We start from the raw sequence: 14,602 nt of genomic DNA, 5'->3' as shown, positions 1-14,602 counted from the left end.
GAGAGAGATTTTTTTTAAGAGATATTGGATATAATTTATTATAGAGAACTTGCAAATATAATTTTTTTAATGCTTCGTTAGGTTTTATTTTTTTCTTTTACCTGGTGGAGAAGTGGAGAAATTTGAAATTGTGACATTTCAATTAGAGACAAGAGACGTGCGTCAATAACTGTTTTTTACTCTTCAAATTTAAATGATGCGCGTAAAAGTTTTCCGATTTAACTATTGAAAGTAGAATTTTTTTACACATTTACATTTATTATATTTATTTTTTAAAAACTAAAAGATTTAAATCTCTCAATTGTATATTCCTTTAATTACTGTGGACTAGATTAATTCACTCATTCAAAAAGATTTATTCTCATGATTAAGCAATATTATTAATTACAAAAATATCTTAGATGAGTATAGACAAGAGTTTTCACAACTATTTAAACATTATAAAATATATCTGACTAAACTTTTTGAGTTATAAAATATATGCGGATATAATCTAAATCTTATATAAACTTGGATATTTTACAATTATCTTCAAATTACTTACAACTATCTCCTTTAGTTAATACTCTAATTCAAACTAGTTAATACTTACAACTAAATGTTTCTTACTATTTCTTGTTTTTATCCAATTTACCCAATTCTACTCAGTATAAGGAATCAAACGATATATCCTCATATATACAATAGTTCATACCCAAAAACAACTATTGAAGATAATATGGGTATGGAAGGGGTTTAACAGTACCAAAAAAAAGGTTTTCAACATTGTTCAAATTTGAAATTTGAAATTGAAAACTAGGAGGATATATTTGAATGCAAAATATATCGAATATTATATGGTGAGACAAAACAAACCTTCCGGTTGTTGACTAGACAATGATCGGGATAAATGGAGACGAAGGAGAAGCTAGATAGATTGCTCCAGCGACGGAGAAGAACGAAGACGGAGATCGGAGACGAAGGAACATAGACGGCGGCTAGAGACGAAGTAGCGGACGGAAACCGAACGACAGAGGAAAAATAATAGTTGACGGACTGCTCTGGCGATGAAGAAGAACAAAGACGGCGGTCGGAGAAGAAGGAACGCAAACGGCAGCCGAATACGAAGGATTGGACGGAAACGGAACGATAGAGGAAGAAGAAAAAGTCGGAGGAACGAGGTTTTAAAAAGTTCTCAATTTGATTAGTATTTTGGGGATTTTGAATTGTAAAACCTCGCAAGTAACGAATTTTGGATTTTAAAAGTTAATTAATATTGAGACATGGATACAAAACGATATGCTAGTAATTTTGGTGATGAGTACCATCTTAAATAGGGTTGTTTCATGGCAAAAATATAAATTTTATAGGTTCAATCGTTTTATGTAATTATAGTCTCTAAATAGCCTATTAGTGTACTAATCCCTATAAAGATATATTGAGTGCTAACGTATTAAAATTATACTTATTTTCTTATTATTATTATTTTTTTATAATCGAGAATCGGAGCTTTATTCCACTATATGCAAGGGTACCCACACCCGTCCTAAGGTTCGGACTCGGGAGATACTAAAATTTTTTGGCATTAGATTTATCAAAATATTCAAACTTGAGACCTCTGAACTAATATAATTAGAAGGTAGTATTTGCCTACTATGCCGTCCATAGGAGGGAAGTCATACTTTTGACTCACGAAGTTTCTAGTGTTTTACTTTGGCGTTTATTTATTTATTTTTATTTTTATTACATTTTGCCAAGGAAATCGTCAGAGAGTTAGGCTGCAATAGTCTCCTGGTCAATGAAATAAAAACTAATCAAAATAAGTGGGTTTAAAATTTAAATGTTATTTTGGTATTTTATTTTCAGCTTCATCCATTTATTTTTTAATAAATTATCATTTAAGTCCATTTACAATGACTAAATTATTAATTTGTTTTGAAAAGGAATTTTTTTTTGAGTGATGTTATTTTTTTTAACTTTTCTACTCGATATCCTATTATTTTAAGTTCCACTCATATAAATTCTTTCGGGTCGAATTTGTTAGGGAGTTGAAAGTGTCAGACTGTTTCAGTAGATTTTTTTTATTCATGATCTATTGGTTAGAGATAGATGCCTTAATCATTTGAGTTATGTTCGGGACAAAAATGACATAGATTAAAATAATATTTAAACAAATTTGAACTTTTTTAATACACTAAGTTGGATCGGGATTGAACTCACCACCAAAGCTTTAATTATTGGTGCTTCAAAAATTTATTACTTATTTTCTGTTTGGCTGGCAAGAAAATTGCAAGGAAAATCCGAGCCAACGCGACTATCACATAATTCATAACAAATATACAATAATTTACACAATTAATTAAACATGATCTCTGAACAATCAATTTACAAGGAAGAACAACCGGATTCCGGCGGAAAAGAAAACAGAGCTAGAACTTTCACCTGAAGAACAACAACTTCCTCGGGGGCGTAATTTGAATGACGAGTCCAGGGAAAACATCATCGGAGTCTTGAATCTGCGGATTCTGCTCTACAATGAACGGATCGCCGCACTTGGCGCTGATGCTGTGCAGCGTCTCGCCTTCTCCGACGACGTAGATCTCGTCGCAAGGGCGGCCGCCGCCGGGTTCGGCGGAGGCGACGAACATCATCAGCGCCGCGAAGACGACGATTGCGCAGTAGCAGCTTGAAGAAGTGGATGAAATTGAAATTGCGTAAGCCATGAGAATTTGAGAAATTCGAGAGATCATGGGAAATATAAAGGAAATGGCGGCAGAATTAAAGAAGGTCTGGTCAGTTATGGCGGTTTGAAGAAGCAGAGCAATTTTGATGGCCGCTAGGGGATGCTTCGTAACGCAACTTTTCTAACATTCGCTTTTCTTTTATTTATTTATCTATCTATTTATTAATTAATTATTACAACAAGCGAAATAGAAAATTTGAACTCAAGACCCATTGATCATAAGAACAATACTAATAACTGCTGAGACAAACTCGTGTCGGTGAGCATTTTGTAACTATTTCTTATTTCTTATCCATTGTGTTTAATAGTAATTTTTTTTTATTTTCTAAAATTTTAAATGAAAATTAATTTTTTTAATTAAATATTCTAATTTTGTAAGTTTGGTTTAATTTTAATATTTATGATGTATTTTATGAGTCAATAATTATAAATAATTTAATTATATTTTGAAAAAAACAAGACGAGATTTGATTTGGTTGTTTTTCAAAGTTTCTAAATAATTTTGAAAATATTTATTAAAAATAAGAAACAATAAACATGAATTGTTATTAAACACTTATGTTTGTTAAGAAGTGGAAACGAGAAACGAGTAAAAAGAAATATGAATTGTTATCAAACGAGTCCAAGTTGATCCATGATAAACTTATATAGTGTAATACTTAGTGAATTGGAATAGAAGAGAGAAATTGTCATAAAGAGAATAATACTTGAGACTTGTATCAATTTCTTAAAAAATTTATAGGAATGAATTGAAATTTTCTTCTCCTAGATAACTTTTTTCTTCCTCTAAACTTTCGTCGATTCACTTAATATTATATCAGGTAAGTTTATATCAGATGTCAAAACATTAGGAATTAAACATATATTTAGCCTCTAATTTCTTTTGTTCTTTTTGTTTTGGCTGGAGAAGTCATTCAAAGTTAGTCTTAAATTTGGTTTTGACTTTCCCTCCTCTGAATTTTGTATGGAAAATATCATAAGAGCATGAACTAAAACTTTTAAAAGTTGAAGTACTAAAATTTGTTGGTTAAATAGGTAAATTTCACAATATTTATATTTCATTAATATTATATCAAAAATATCATTATTATGTTTCGATATGGATATTGTTTTTTCATAAATTTTAATTTAAATAATTCAAGTCAACCTAAGCATAGTTCAATTAAGAAACCGAGTTTGAATCTCATCTTCAAAATCTCGATATTCAACCATTTATCTAAGGAAAAAGGGACATGTTATAAAATTTTTTATTCATATATTCCCGTCAACTTGGGCTGCCTAGAAGCTGAATTTGACAAATTACCAAAGTTAGTTAAAATAATTTCAAGTTTTATATTGAAGAGACGGCGGCTTCTCAAGTCAACAAATCTTTAGTCATTTTTAATTTATTTTTCGTAAATAAATATTTAGTCCTTAGTCACAAGTTTTACGTCAACTTTGCATCACATATTCTAAATTTTTAAATAAGTGTTATTTATTTATCCATAAAGTATTTTTTTTTTGGGATCGAATAGTTGAAAAATGTTAAACCTTGGAAACAAGCCCAAATGAAAACCCATATATTCTTGAAATATGTAGACATAGTTTAAATCATATTTTCTTCTCTTTTTAACATTTTAAAAAATAATTATTTTGATTTTTTCTAATTTCAAATTTCAAAACTTTTATTTTATTTTGATCTTTTAAAATTTTCAAAATCAAAGTCTTTATTTTTGTTGAGGTAGAGTTTTGACAACTATTGGACGAATATATTCATCCAAAAATAGTAGTACATGCACAAGACTTATTCAACACATATCAATACTAAAGTACGTAGGGTTGACGAGATAATTAAAATTGCTTAACATATTATGAGACTTCTTCTCTTTTTATTTACTCATTTGAGAGTCATTTAGAATCCATTTGATAATGTTCTTCTTGTTTCATGTTTCTATTTCCACATTTTTAATTAAAAAAAATTACGTGCCCCAACACCCTTAAATTAAAGATTAATAAAACAATACTTTTGTTTATGTTTTGGAATAAATGTAAAACGAAAATAAGAAATAACTAACTTATTTACGTTGTTTTCAAAATTTCTATACAAATTTAAGAATATTTCTAAAAAATGAAAAATTATGTTTCTAAACAACAAACATAAATAGTTGTCTGAAAGAGAAAACGAAAATATTATTAAGGATTCTTAAAGTTCTTGACCATTGATGGATTCTTAAAGTTTTTGATCATTGATGGATTGTTAGAAACAAGAATCGAGAAACGAATGACTTGATAGATTGTTAGAAACAAGAAACGAGAAACGAAGGGCTTATTTGATAACGTCCCTGTTTCTTGTTTTTATTTCTTTATTTTTATTGAAGAAAAATGTGCATGATAAAACAATCTTTTTATTTATATTTTGAAACAAATTGGAAATGAGAAAAAAAAAAGAGAATCAAGAAAAATGTGCATGATAAAACAATCTTTTTATTTATATTTTGAAACAAATTGGAAATGAAAAAAAAAATGAGAAACTTATTTTGATTGTTTCCAAAATTTCTATATAAAGAATGAATAAAATTAGTTGTATAATGTTTAGATTTATTAAGAAAATAAAAAACGAGAAACAAGAAACGAATGGGTCTGAAAATATAGAGTTCTTCACCATCCACTATCATCTTGCTTACCTAACATAGTCCAATATTAGACTATCAATAGTCATTGTAAATATTATATTTTAGAAACAATATGATACTTTATATTTAGATGTGTTCACCAAATAATACCGTATTTTTTATATTTAAGTATTCATCGATAAAAAAAAACCTAAAAAATGAATAAATAAGAAAGAGATATTTAACACTACACATAAATACTTGACACTACATTATCCAACCATTAGAACTACTAATAAATCAAATATTTAACAAGTTTTAAGCCATTTTTTATATCTGCAAAAAGGAAACTCAAAGAGCCAAAATATTTCCCCACATGCATTGTGAAGTTATATATATATATCCATACGTACAAAACCTATGGCACAGCCTACGTCTCGTCTTCAACACCGGCCACATTCCTCAAAACCCAGCCGAGAGCATATGCCGCCCCCGCGGCAACGGCGCCGTTCAGCACCGTTACGGCTACGGAGAAGCCATAGTTCCCGGCTGCAATCTTCGCTCTTGCAATCCCGAGAAGCACGAGAGCAAGCGCAGCCAGGAGGCAAGCTCCGCCGAACTTGATGGACTCGTTATCGGTGAACGGGATGAGGACGATGAAGGAGAGTAGCGGGACGCAGCCGAACGCAAGGAAGGATCCGAATGTCACAATGCCGTTCTTCCACGGCCGCTCTTTGCTCTCCTCCGGTGGCGCCGCCATGCCATTCTCCGCCGCCATCTTCTCCTCCACCAGGATGTGTTTGTACTTCGCTATTATGTTCACCACCTGAGAAGTTAAACGTCAACTTCATAATGTGTATAATATTATCCATTTTGGACAAAAATGGAAAGCTTCGTTTCAATGGAAATGTCTTATATTGCCATGATCATACCGTTGGAATTTTGTTTGCAATCACCTGACATAGTTTTATATGGAAATGTTTTATATTCCCATGATCATCCGTTGGAATTTTGTTTGCAATCACCTGACATAGTTTTATAAATCTTTGGACATAGTTTTATTCCCATGATCATTCCATTTCCTAATTAACCAAGGTGAAATTTTATTTGCAATCACCTTCGGACATAGTTTTTTTTTTTTACGACTTTGTTTTTTATTCTACCCAAACTTATGCGAATAGAGATAATAGAGATAATTGTTCCTATTTTATATATCCATGGTCATCCGAGCACTTTATTTCTACTCCTTTACAAATCCTCCTCCTCCCTAGTACTTTATTTCTACTCCTTTACAAATCCGACATCTTTGTCCGTAGACCAATCAATGACACTCTCAAGTTTCAAGGACTCCCTTTCCCCTAGTTCACCCACTATATACTATATTGTTATGGAGAAATGTTCCTGAATGTCCCATTCTTCAAAAGAATTTTTTATGGGATCCCTATCTACTAAAATATCTACCAAAATTTTTACTCGAATATATCAAATTCTACCGAAAAACCTATTCGTGTCAGTCAATTCAAAGCCAGAAAAAATGGTTTATAATATTCAAAAGATCCTTGAGTTGGATGGATGGAGGATTGGCTTCGGTGCGTCCCTTAGTATTAAAATGTCACGAATTCTAACATAAAAACCCAACTAAAAGATGTATAATATATATAAAAGATGTAGTGTTTAAGGTTGTCCACAAATCAAAAAAATTAGTATAGATGTCTCTGATTAAGAAGTGAAGTCATGAACTGAGAATGAATTAGAAATTAGAATATGTATAAAGAGAGGGAAATTAGAAATTAGAAATTGAAAATCTTGTGGAAAATTGCGAGTAAATGAAAAGGGGAAGAGAGAGAGAGAGAGAGAGAGAGAGAGAGGAGGACGTTACTGTAGAGGCATCGTTAAAGTCCATGCCGAGGGTCTGATAGTGGCGGAGGAGGAGCTGCTGCTGCTGGGCACGGCGGTTGTCGACGTCCCACTCCGCCGCCGCCCTCCGCTCGGCGGCGACGTCCCTGCCGGTGGCGGTGGACACGAAATCCCCAAACCCCATCGATATTCCATCCGCTATTAAGTTCGCAAATCCAAGCACCAGCACATCCACTGCGCCGTCACACCAATAAACAACAATAATCAAATTTCTTATTTTTTTTATTTTCTATACTTAAACAATTATTTCTTTTAATTTTTTTTTTAATTCTGTCCTTAATTTATTAAAGTTTATAGTTTCTACTCTCCCAATACAGCCAACAATTTCAGTCTAAATTTTGCAGAGAAAACAGCAAATTAAATTAAACTGAATTTTTTAATTTTATTTGTCTAGAGAGAGTGGGCTGACCAGCGGAGTGGCGGCTAGCGGAGATTGAAGCAATGAGAGAGAAACAAGTAACAATGGCGTCCAGACCGCCATAAACGATGCTTTTTGCCAGCTCTCCGTTCCACGGTTCCTTTGGCCTTTCGTTTCCCTTATTTTCCGGCGAGATTAGCACCTCGGCGGCGGCGGCGGCGGCGGATGACGCCATTTTTGTTGGAATTCTTGGAAGTTTTCCGGTGAGGGAGGTCCGGCCCAGGGTAAATAAGGGATTTAAAAAAGGGAAGGAGGGTGTATGTGGTGGGGCTTACGTGGAACGGTGCATGACAACAAACTTGACGTATGGCAAAACGTATGGGTTTTGTTATTTATTATTATATTTTGTTAATGGCTAAATCACAAAAAAAATAAAATAAAATAAAATAAAGAAGAGAAAACTCGGAAATTTGAATACAATCTTTTGAATGGAAAGTTGATAATTAAAGTGGGAGCTTATTTGGAAGAATTAAATAATCATAGGTTAAAATAATAGTTTGGTTCCCTAATTTTCATTTTGGTTCATTATTTTGGTCTTTATAGTTTGAGGTTCATTATTTTGGTCTTTATAGTTTTAAAAGGTTTGTTTTCATCGCTGTACTTTTAATTTTAATTTATTTTAGTTATTGTACTTTCAAAATATTCCTGATTATTTTGATCTCTTAATTTTATTTTTAATCTTATTTTTTTCTATCACAATTTCAACACGACATTAAAATCAATATATTTCTTAAGAGTTTCCATTATGTGTAAAATTTATGTTAAAACTTTACAATGAGACACTAGAATTTTTAAAAGTATAGAGATTAAAATGAACGAAAATACAATGACCAAAATATTAGTTTAATCTAAAGAATACTAGTAAAAAAAATCACGAAGACCTATAAATTGACTATTTAAAGGTTAAATTTGTTAGAGTGATAGTTAAATGTTTCTAATTAGCCTTGACATCAATTTTCATGGTTCAAAATATTAATTAATGAGCGAGCAAAGTATTTTTTTAACTTTAAAAGTTGCATGGAAGTTATTTTGAAGGGATGCAAGTATTTTTGAAACAAATAACAAAATTCAGTATTTTTTTTTTTAGTTTAGACAAAATAAAAACTAAACGTCGTAACGATTTTATTTTTAATTTTACTGTGGGTGTTTTTTTTATTATTCTTTCAACATATTTAAATTTTTAGGAGAATTTAGAAAACAAAAATAAAAATCTAAAATTACTTTATTTTTTAGGAAACGTTTTCTTTAGGTAACAAAAAGTAAAGAAACACAAATAATAATGTTTCTAAATTAAAATGTCGCAGAAAGACTTAAAAAAAATAAACTCTAAAATTGTCAAGTAAACTCTTGACCTTTTTTTTTTTTGTCTAATCTATAAAATTTAAAAGATTTTCCATGAATCTCTTGATTTGTTAGACACTTTTTAAAATTTATAATCTCTAAAACCCAACTGTAAAAGTTCATCAAATTTAAAATATACTTTACAATAAACTGTATCACTCCTAAAAATATTTATAAATATAAAAAAGGAGAATTATATCGTGATTGCTATAAATATGATTAAAAAAAAATTGCCATAAATTATTTACTACAATTATAGTAAAAAAAATATTTATGGTAATTGTACTAAAAACATACTTCTGTCGAAAAAAAATACATAAACTAAAAAAATTTAAAATAAATTTTTAGAAAATAAAAGTTACCGTTTCAAAATTTATCTTGAAAATCAGATAATTACATAAACAAATCTTATTTAAGGAAATTTCGGGGGAAAATAAAATAAATAAATAAAAGGGGCCCTTTTCTAAACGTTGTAACGGTAACAAACCATCAACATTCTGAAAATTGAAGTTTCTGCTGAACAGGCGAATGAAGATGAACCTCTCTTCCTCAAAGTTTCGATCAATCTCTTCAAGAAAACGCTTCATCTTCCTCGCGATTTCATGAATCCATTGCTGAATCAGTGGAAGCAATGGGAGTCGGCGGCCACTTCTGGGATTTGCTGAAGCCTTACGCCCGAACTGAGGGCTTCGATTTCCTCAGGAACAAGCGGGTCGCCGTCGACCTCTCCTTCTGGATCGTCCAGCACGAGACCGCCATTAAAACCAACGCTCGAAGCCCCCATTTGAGGCTCTCCTTCTTCCGCACCGTCACTCTCTTTGCCAAGGTCTTGTTGCTCGTGTTTTTGTTTCTTTGCCTGCAAGAATTCGGCATGGAAATTCCTTGCCGGCAAAAATTTTAGAGAATTTTCGGGGTTTGTGATGTGCTTTTGCGATTCTGTTTGTTGCCTAGTGAGTAACATGAATGAATTTGAGAAGAAATTGGGAATCGCTATTTTCTCGTTTTCTTTTATTTTTGTTTTCTTTGTTGATGAGTATCCTATCAGTGAGTTATTGATTTATGTTAGGCTTTGATTCACAAACTGATGGTGATGCTGTTGTGTATTTTACAGTTTGGTGCGTTTCCAGTGTTCGTATTAGATGGAACTCCTTCGCCCTTAAAATCTAAGGCAAGGATTATGAGATTCTTTCGGTTATCTGGTATGGATGCTTCTGATCTCCCAAAGGTTGAAGATCGGATTTCAGTTGACAGAAACCGCAAATTTGCCAAATGTGTTAAAGAATGTGTGGTAGGATGTGCTTCACTCACTAATGACTATTTTTATCACCTATGCTCACCAATTTAGACTACATTTGATTTAATTTGTTTTCGATCGAGAATAATATGTTTTGTGCGTCAACTACGAAGGTTTTGGGATGTTTGGAAATTCCCTCCAACGTCCCGATTCAAGCCGCTAAGTGAAAAGCTAAAAAAATTTAATAGTCTTGTTTTCTCTCGGAGTTGACTTTGGGTCGGGTGAAGTCGTCTCCAGAGGTAGTGAGGTGGATCATGAGCATAATGCAAGGTGTGGAGTCACCTGATACAGTGGTTATAGAAAGGAAATGCTTTTGTGCATCTTGGGGTTTTGTTTTGTCTAGTGTCTACAATTTTATTCTAGATATTGAATTCCAAAGTCCTTGCAATGTTGATGAGCTTTGTCTCTGAATGTGCACCAACTTTTGGGTTAATTTGTGCAATCCTTTTCCATTTGTGTTACTCACTGCTGCATCTTTGGTGCTTTTGTTTGACTTCCAATGCTCATCATGTGTCTTACTAATAGTTGCTTCATAGGAACTGCTTGAGCTATTTGGGATGCCTGTTTTAGAAGCAAAAGGAGAAGCCGAAGCACTATGCGCCGAGTTGAATAGTAAAGGCTTTGTGGATGCCTGCATCACAGCTGACAGTGATGCTTTTCTGTTTGGGGCCAAATGTGTAATTAAATCCTTCCATCCCAATTCCAAAGCAAGTAATCCTATCTATACCAGTCTTCTTTATTTGAGACTTCTTTCTTTGTCTTTCCTATCGAGTATAATATACTAAGTTGTTGAGTATAAGAACATCTTCACATGCAGGAACCATTGGAATGCTACTTCATGTCAGATATTGAAGCTGCACTTGGGTTGAATAGGAAGCATTTGATAGCAATCTCTCTCCTGGTTGGAAATGACCATGACTTAAGTGGGGTGCAAGGAGTTGGGCTTGATACCGCTGTTCGTTTTGTCCAAGACTATACAGATGATGAGATTTTGAATAAGTAATAATTAGCTTACATGTTCTTTTTAAATACCAATAAGTAGATTTTCCGATTATTATTCGGCATTTTAATTGAGTTTGAACTGCTGAGTGTTTTGCAGATTGCATGAAATAGGAAACAAGGACAACAGGGTGCTTCAGGGTGGTCTTCAATTGGCAAACGACTGTGGACAATCTTCGGACGTGAACTTGAGAAAGATCAAGTGTTCTCACTGTTCATACTGTGGTCATCCAGGCAGCAAAAGAGCTCACGTTAAGTCTCCGTGCGAATACTGTGATGCAAGTCAAGGTGATGGTTGCGTAAAGAAGCCAGAAGGATTTAAATGCAATTGTTCCTCATGTGATACGGTACCTCATGATCATGTCCCTCTGATTTTTCTCTGCAATTTGGTCTGCTTAGATCACAATTTTTACTCATTGTGCTACCAGAATCCATTATTTCGTAAAATTTTCCGCTTTATTTGCTTCTTTTACATAAGCAACATTTGTTTTGGATTTTCCCAATATTGTTTAATAAGCTATTTTTCGATTCTTGATTGGCAGGATCGAGAAGAAAAGGAGAAAAAGAAGCAAGAAAATTGGCGATTAAGAGTTTGCAACAAGATTGCTGTGGAGCCAAAATTTCCCAGTAGCGAACTTATTAAAATGTATCTGTGTGACAATCATAGTCATTTCAGTGGTATGAGTGGTTACGTTTGCATTTTAAGTGATAAATATTGTTAATGGTGTCTTGATTTGATACATGTTGATGACCGAGGAATTAAAATCGTTTCGCTCTGGCAGCAGACGGCTGTTCGAAAACACCTCCATCATCTCCCTCTTTAAAAAAAGGAAAAAAAAAAAACTCTGAGAGCTGTTATCAGTGTCTATGATCAGATGTTTTAAACTTTTATCTTATTTGATCTCTTTCTACTGCAGATGACGACCTTATCTTATCCTGGGGGAGCCCGAGAACCGAAATGCTGGTTGATTTTTTAGTTTTTCATCTACGGTGGGAGCCATCTTACATTCGTCAGAGGATGCTTCCCATGCTATCCACCATTTTTCTCAGAGAAATGGCGAATAATCCAATTGGAACTTTGTTATACGGGCAGTATGAGTTCGATTCCATACTTCGAGAGAAAATAAGATATGGACATCAGTTTTATGTCGTCAAATGGAAAAAGGCTGTCCCTGCACTCAGCAATGTTATATACGAAGGCTCTTCTGAGGGATCCGGTACTGGGCCAGAAGATGGCATTGATGTCGACGAACCCGTGGATTTGACAGATGAATCTGACTCCCCGAAGATTCATATTCAAGACGGTTGCTCCTTTCTACTGACAGATGAAAATATGGACCTCGTTCGTGCTGCTTATCCCGAGCAAGCTGCCAAATTTTTGCATGAAAAGGTATCATCATTTCTTCCATCTTGATCTTTGTGGTAATGTTTTTTAGCTTCCCTTGGAGGGCTGTTTGAACTTTCAGTTGATGGCTTGTATTGTGTGTTTGTGATTTTATCTGATGGATTTCTAAAGCTGCAATGGATTATTCTCATATTTGAAACTTTATTGGAACTAAAGGAATTGAAAAAGCAGAAGAAATCAACCTCAACGCCTTGTGGGACGAGCGAAAAATCAGATTCATCGAAAGTGAAAGGTGTCCAGTTGAGTATTACCGAGTTCTACCGTTCAACCAAAGCACAACAAGCAGCAGAGAGAGTAGATTCGACAAATGAGGGTGAGGAGACGAGCACGGGAAAGAGGAAGGAATCAAGTACCACTCTTTCAAAGTCGGTAAGGCGTCGCCTTTTGTTTGACTAGTACCACTCTTTTAGCTGTTGGTGTCCCCTGTCTGATTTATGAAATGCAAATGCTGCAGTTTAAAATGTGTATAAAGTTCCTTTTTTCAGCTAATCTAGATAGTTTGAGCATTCTTTTGTTATTAAGCATTGACTGGTGCTCATTGTTGCAACTAGAATAGATTATGTTTACAAGAGGAGAAGAGTGTGTTAGTCTAACTCGCGTGTGTTCGATTTCAATTTAGTCCCTATAATTTTCAAAGTTTCAATCTAGTCCCTTTAATTTGGTTAAATTTTTCAAAACGTCATTACTGTCATAGTTTTCATGGCTTCTTTGAATGTGGCAAAGAGAGGTATGATATGATATAGATGTCGGTGTTTAAAACACGTCCGATAAGAAAATTATTAATATCTTTTAATGGTTAGAAACGTTTAAGAGATTTAACCAAATTATGAGGATTAATTTGACACTTTTAAGACTATAGGGACTAAAACAAAATTGAAATAAAAAACAAATCACAAATCGTACTTTACTAAATAGTAATTTTTTTTCTCTCTCTTAAAGTTGATATTGCTGTGTCAATTTTATTTATTTATTTTATGGAATATAGCAATAAAAATGTGGGGTGAAATTCAAACCTTCAGTTCATAAGAAAAATTACTAATGCTTTAAAGGAAAAGTTACTGATGCATTAATTGTAGACAGGAAATGTAAGCATAAATGAAACTGCAACAATAATTTTATTTCACAAATTACTTTTCAAATTTTTAAAGACAAGAATTTAAAAATGGTTTTCCAACTAAAGGAACTAATAAATTATTTAACTTATTTTTAGAAGTAGAAAGCTCAAACAAAATTGTTATCAAACATAAACATACCCTAATTTGTGGCTAGCTTCAGAAAATTTTTAAAAATCTTAAACTTAATTTTTATATATTTATTTGAAGCTATTTTTGTAATTCCTTAATTAATTTATTTTTTTTTCTTTGAAACAGTGGATTTTTGAAACCCTTGGGAGGATTTGACATATCAAAACTATTTTTTTTACATTTTAATCACAATGATGACGTATGCTGAGTTTTTCTATTTTTAATACAACATTGAATGTAACCCGAAAGGAAAGAATAGTGTGTTTAACTGTTGAACTATGACTATATTTTTTTAGGGATACAAAACAATAAACTAAGAGATAGAAAAATAAGATAAAAAGTAGAAATACAAGTTAGTTAGTGAAACAACTTTCCTAGCTACTCAAACTCCCCGATGAACATATGAATCTCGCGGTCCATGGGCGCAAGTGTTCTGATTTATTTGAGATATGGTTGTAGTAGAGGAGTTCATCATTCGTAAAGCTTCATCGGTGAACAAACCCACCTGTGTCAGATTTGATTCTTCTCCCTTGTGCATGAATATTACTTCAAGGTGATCTAACTCTACGATTACTTTGAATTGGTGGTTCGAACTAATAACTTTCAAGCCCTCTGAAATTGCCATTGCTTCGATGACTTTGATAGGCCATTTCCAATGTATAAATTGACAA

The 14,602-nt window shown here is 33.0% G+C and overlaps 2 protein-coding genes across 3 annotated transcripts; one reads left to right on the top strand and one right to left on the bottom strand.

Moving 5' to 3' along the window:
• Window positions 1-5,532: 5,532 nt before the first annotated feature.
• LOC111023075 (uncharacterized) lies at window positions 5,533-7,875 on the bottom strand. The gene is made up of 3 exons (XM_022300418.2): window positions 7,640-7,875; window positions 7,193-7,404; window positions 5,533-6,139 (listed from the first exon to the last, which is right to left on the bottom strand). Exons 1-3 carry the CDS (start codon window positions 7,821-7,823, stop codon window positions 5,744-5,746), a joined length of 792 nt encoding a protein of 263 aa, XP_022156110.1. The 5' UTR covers window positions 7,824-7,875; the 3' UTR covers window positions 5,533-5,743.
• Window positions 7,876-9,454: 1,579 nt separating this feature from the next.
• LOC111023108 (5'-3' exonuclease family protein) lies at window positions 9,455-13,354 on the top strand. Of its 2 annotated transcripts, none has more exons than XM_022300461.2 (8): window positions 9,455-9,815; window positions 10,101-10,277; window positions 10,820-10,994; window positions 11,084-11,282; window positions 11,383-11,629; window positions 11,825-11,960; window positions 12,200-12,672; window positions 12,844-13,354. In XM_022300461.2, exons 1-8 carry the CDS (start codon window positions 9,621-9,623, stop codon window positions 13,081-13,083), a joined length of 1,842 nt encoding a protein of 613 aa, XP_022156153.1. In that variant the 5' UTR covers window positions 9,455-9,620; the 3' UTR covers window positions 13,084-13,354. The 2 variants fall into 2 exon arrangements, with proteins under 2 accessions (XP_022156153.1, XP_022156154.1); XM_022300462.2 differs by having other exon boundaries at window positions 9,456-9,815; window positions 10,820-10,990; window positions 11,101-11,282.
• The last annotated feature ends 1,248 nt before the right edge of the window (window positions 13,355-14,602 follow it).

The sequence above is a fragment of the Momordica charantia genome (genome assembly GCF_013281855.1).
Source record: "Momordica charantia cultivar OHB3-1 chromosome 7 unlocalized genomic scaffold, Mcharantia_2.0 BLBB01000007.1, whole genome shotgun sequence".
Taxonomy (NCBI): Eukaryota; Viridiplantae; Streptophyta; class Magnoliopsida; order Cucurbitales; family Cucurbitaceae; genus Momordica; species Momordica charantia.
Note: the sequence above shows the minus strand (reverse complement) of the source record. Positions and strands in the feature narration are given on the sequence as shown.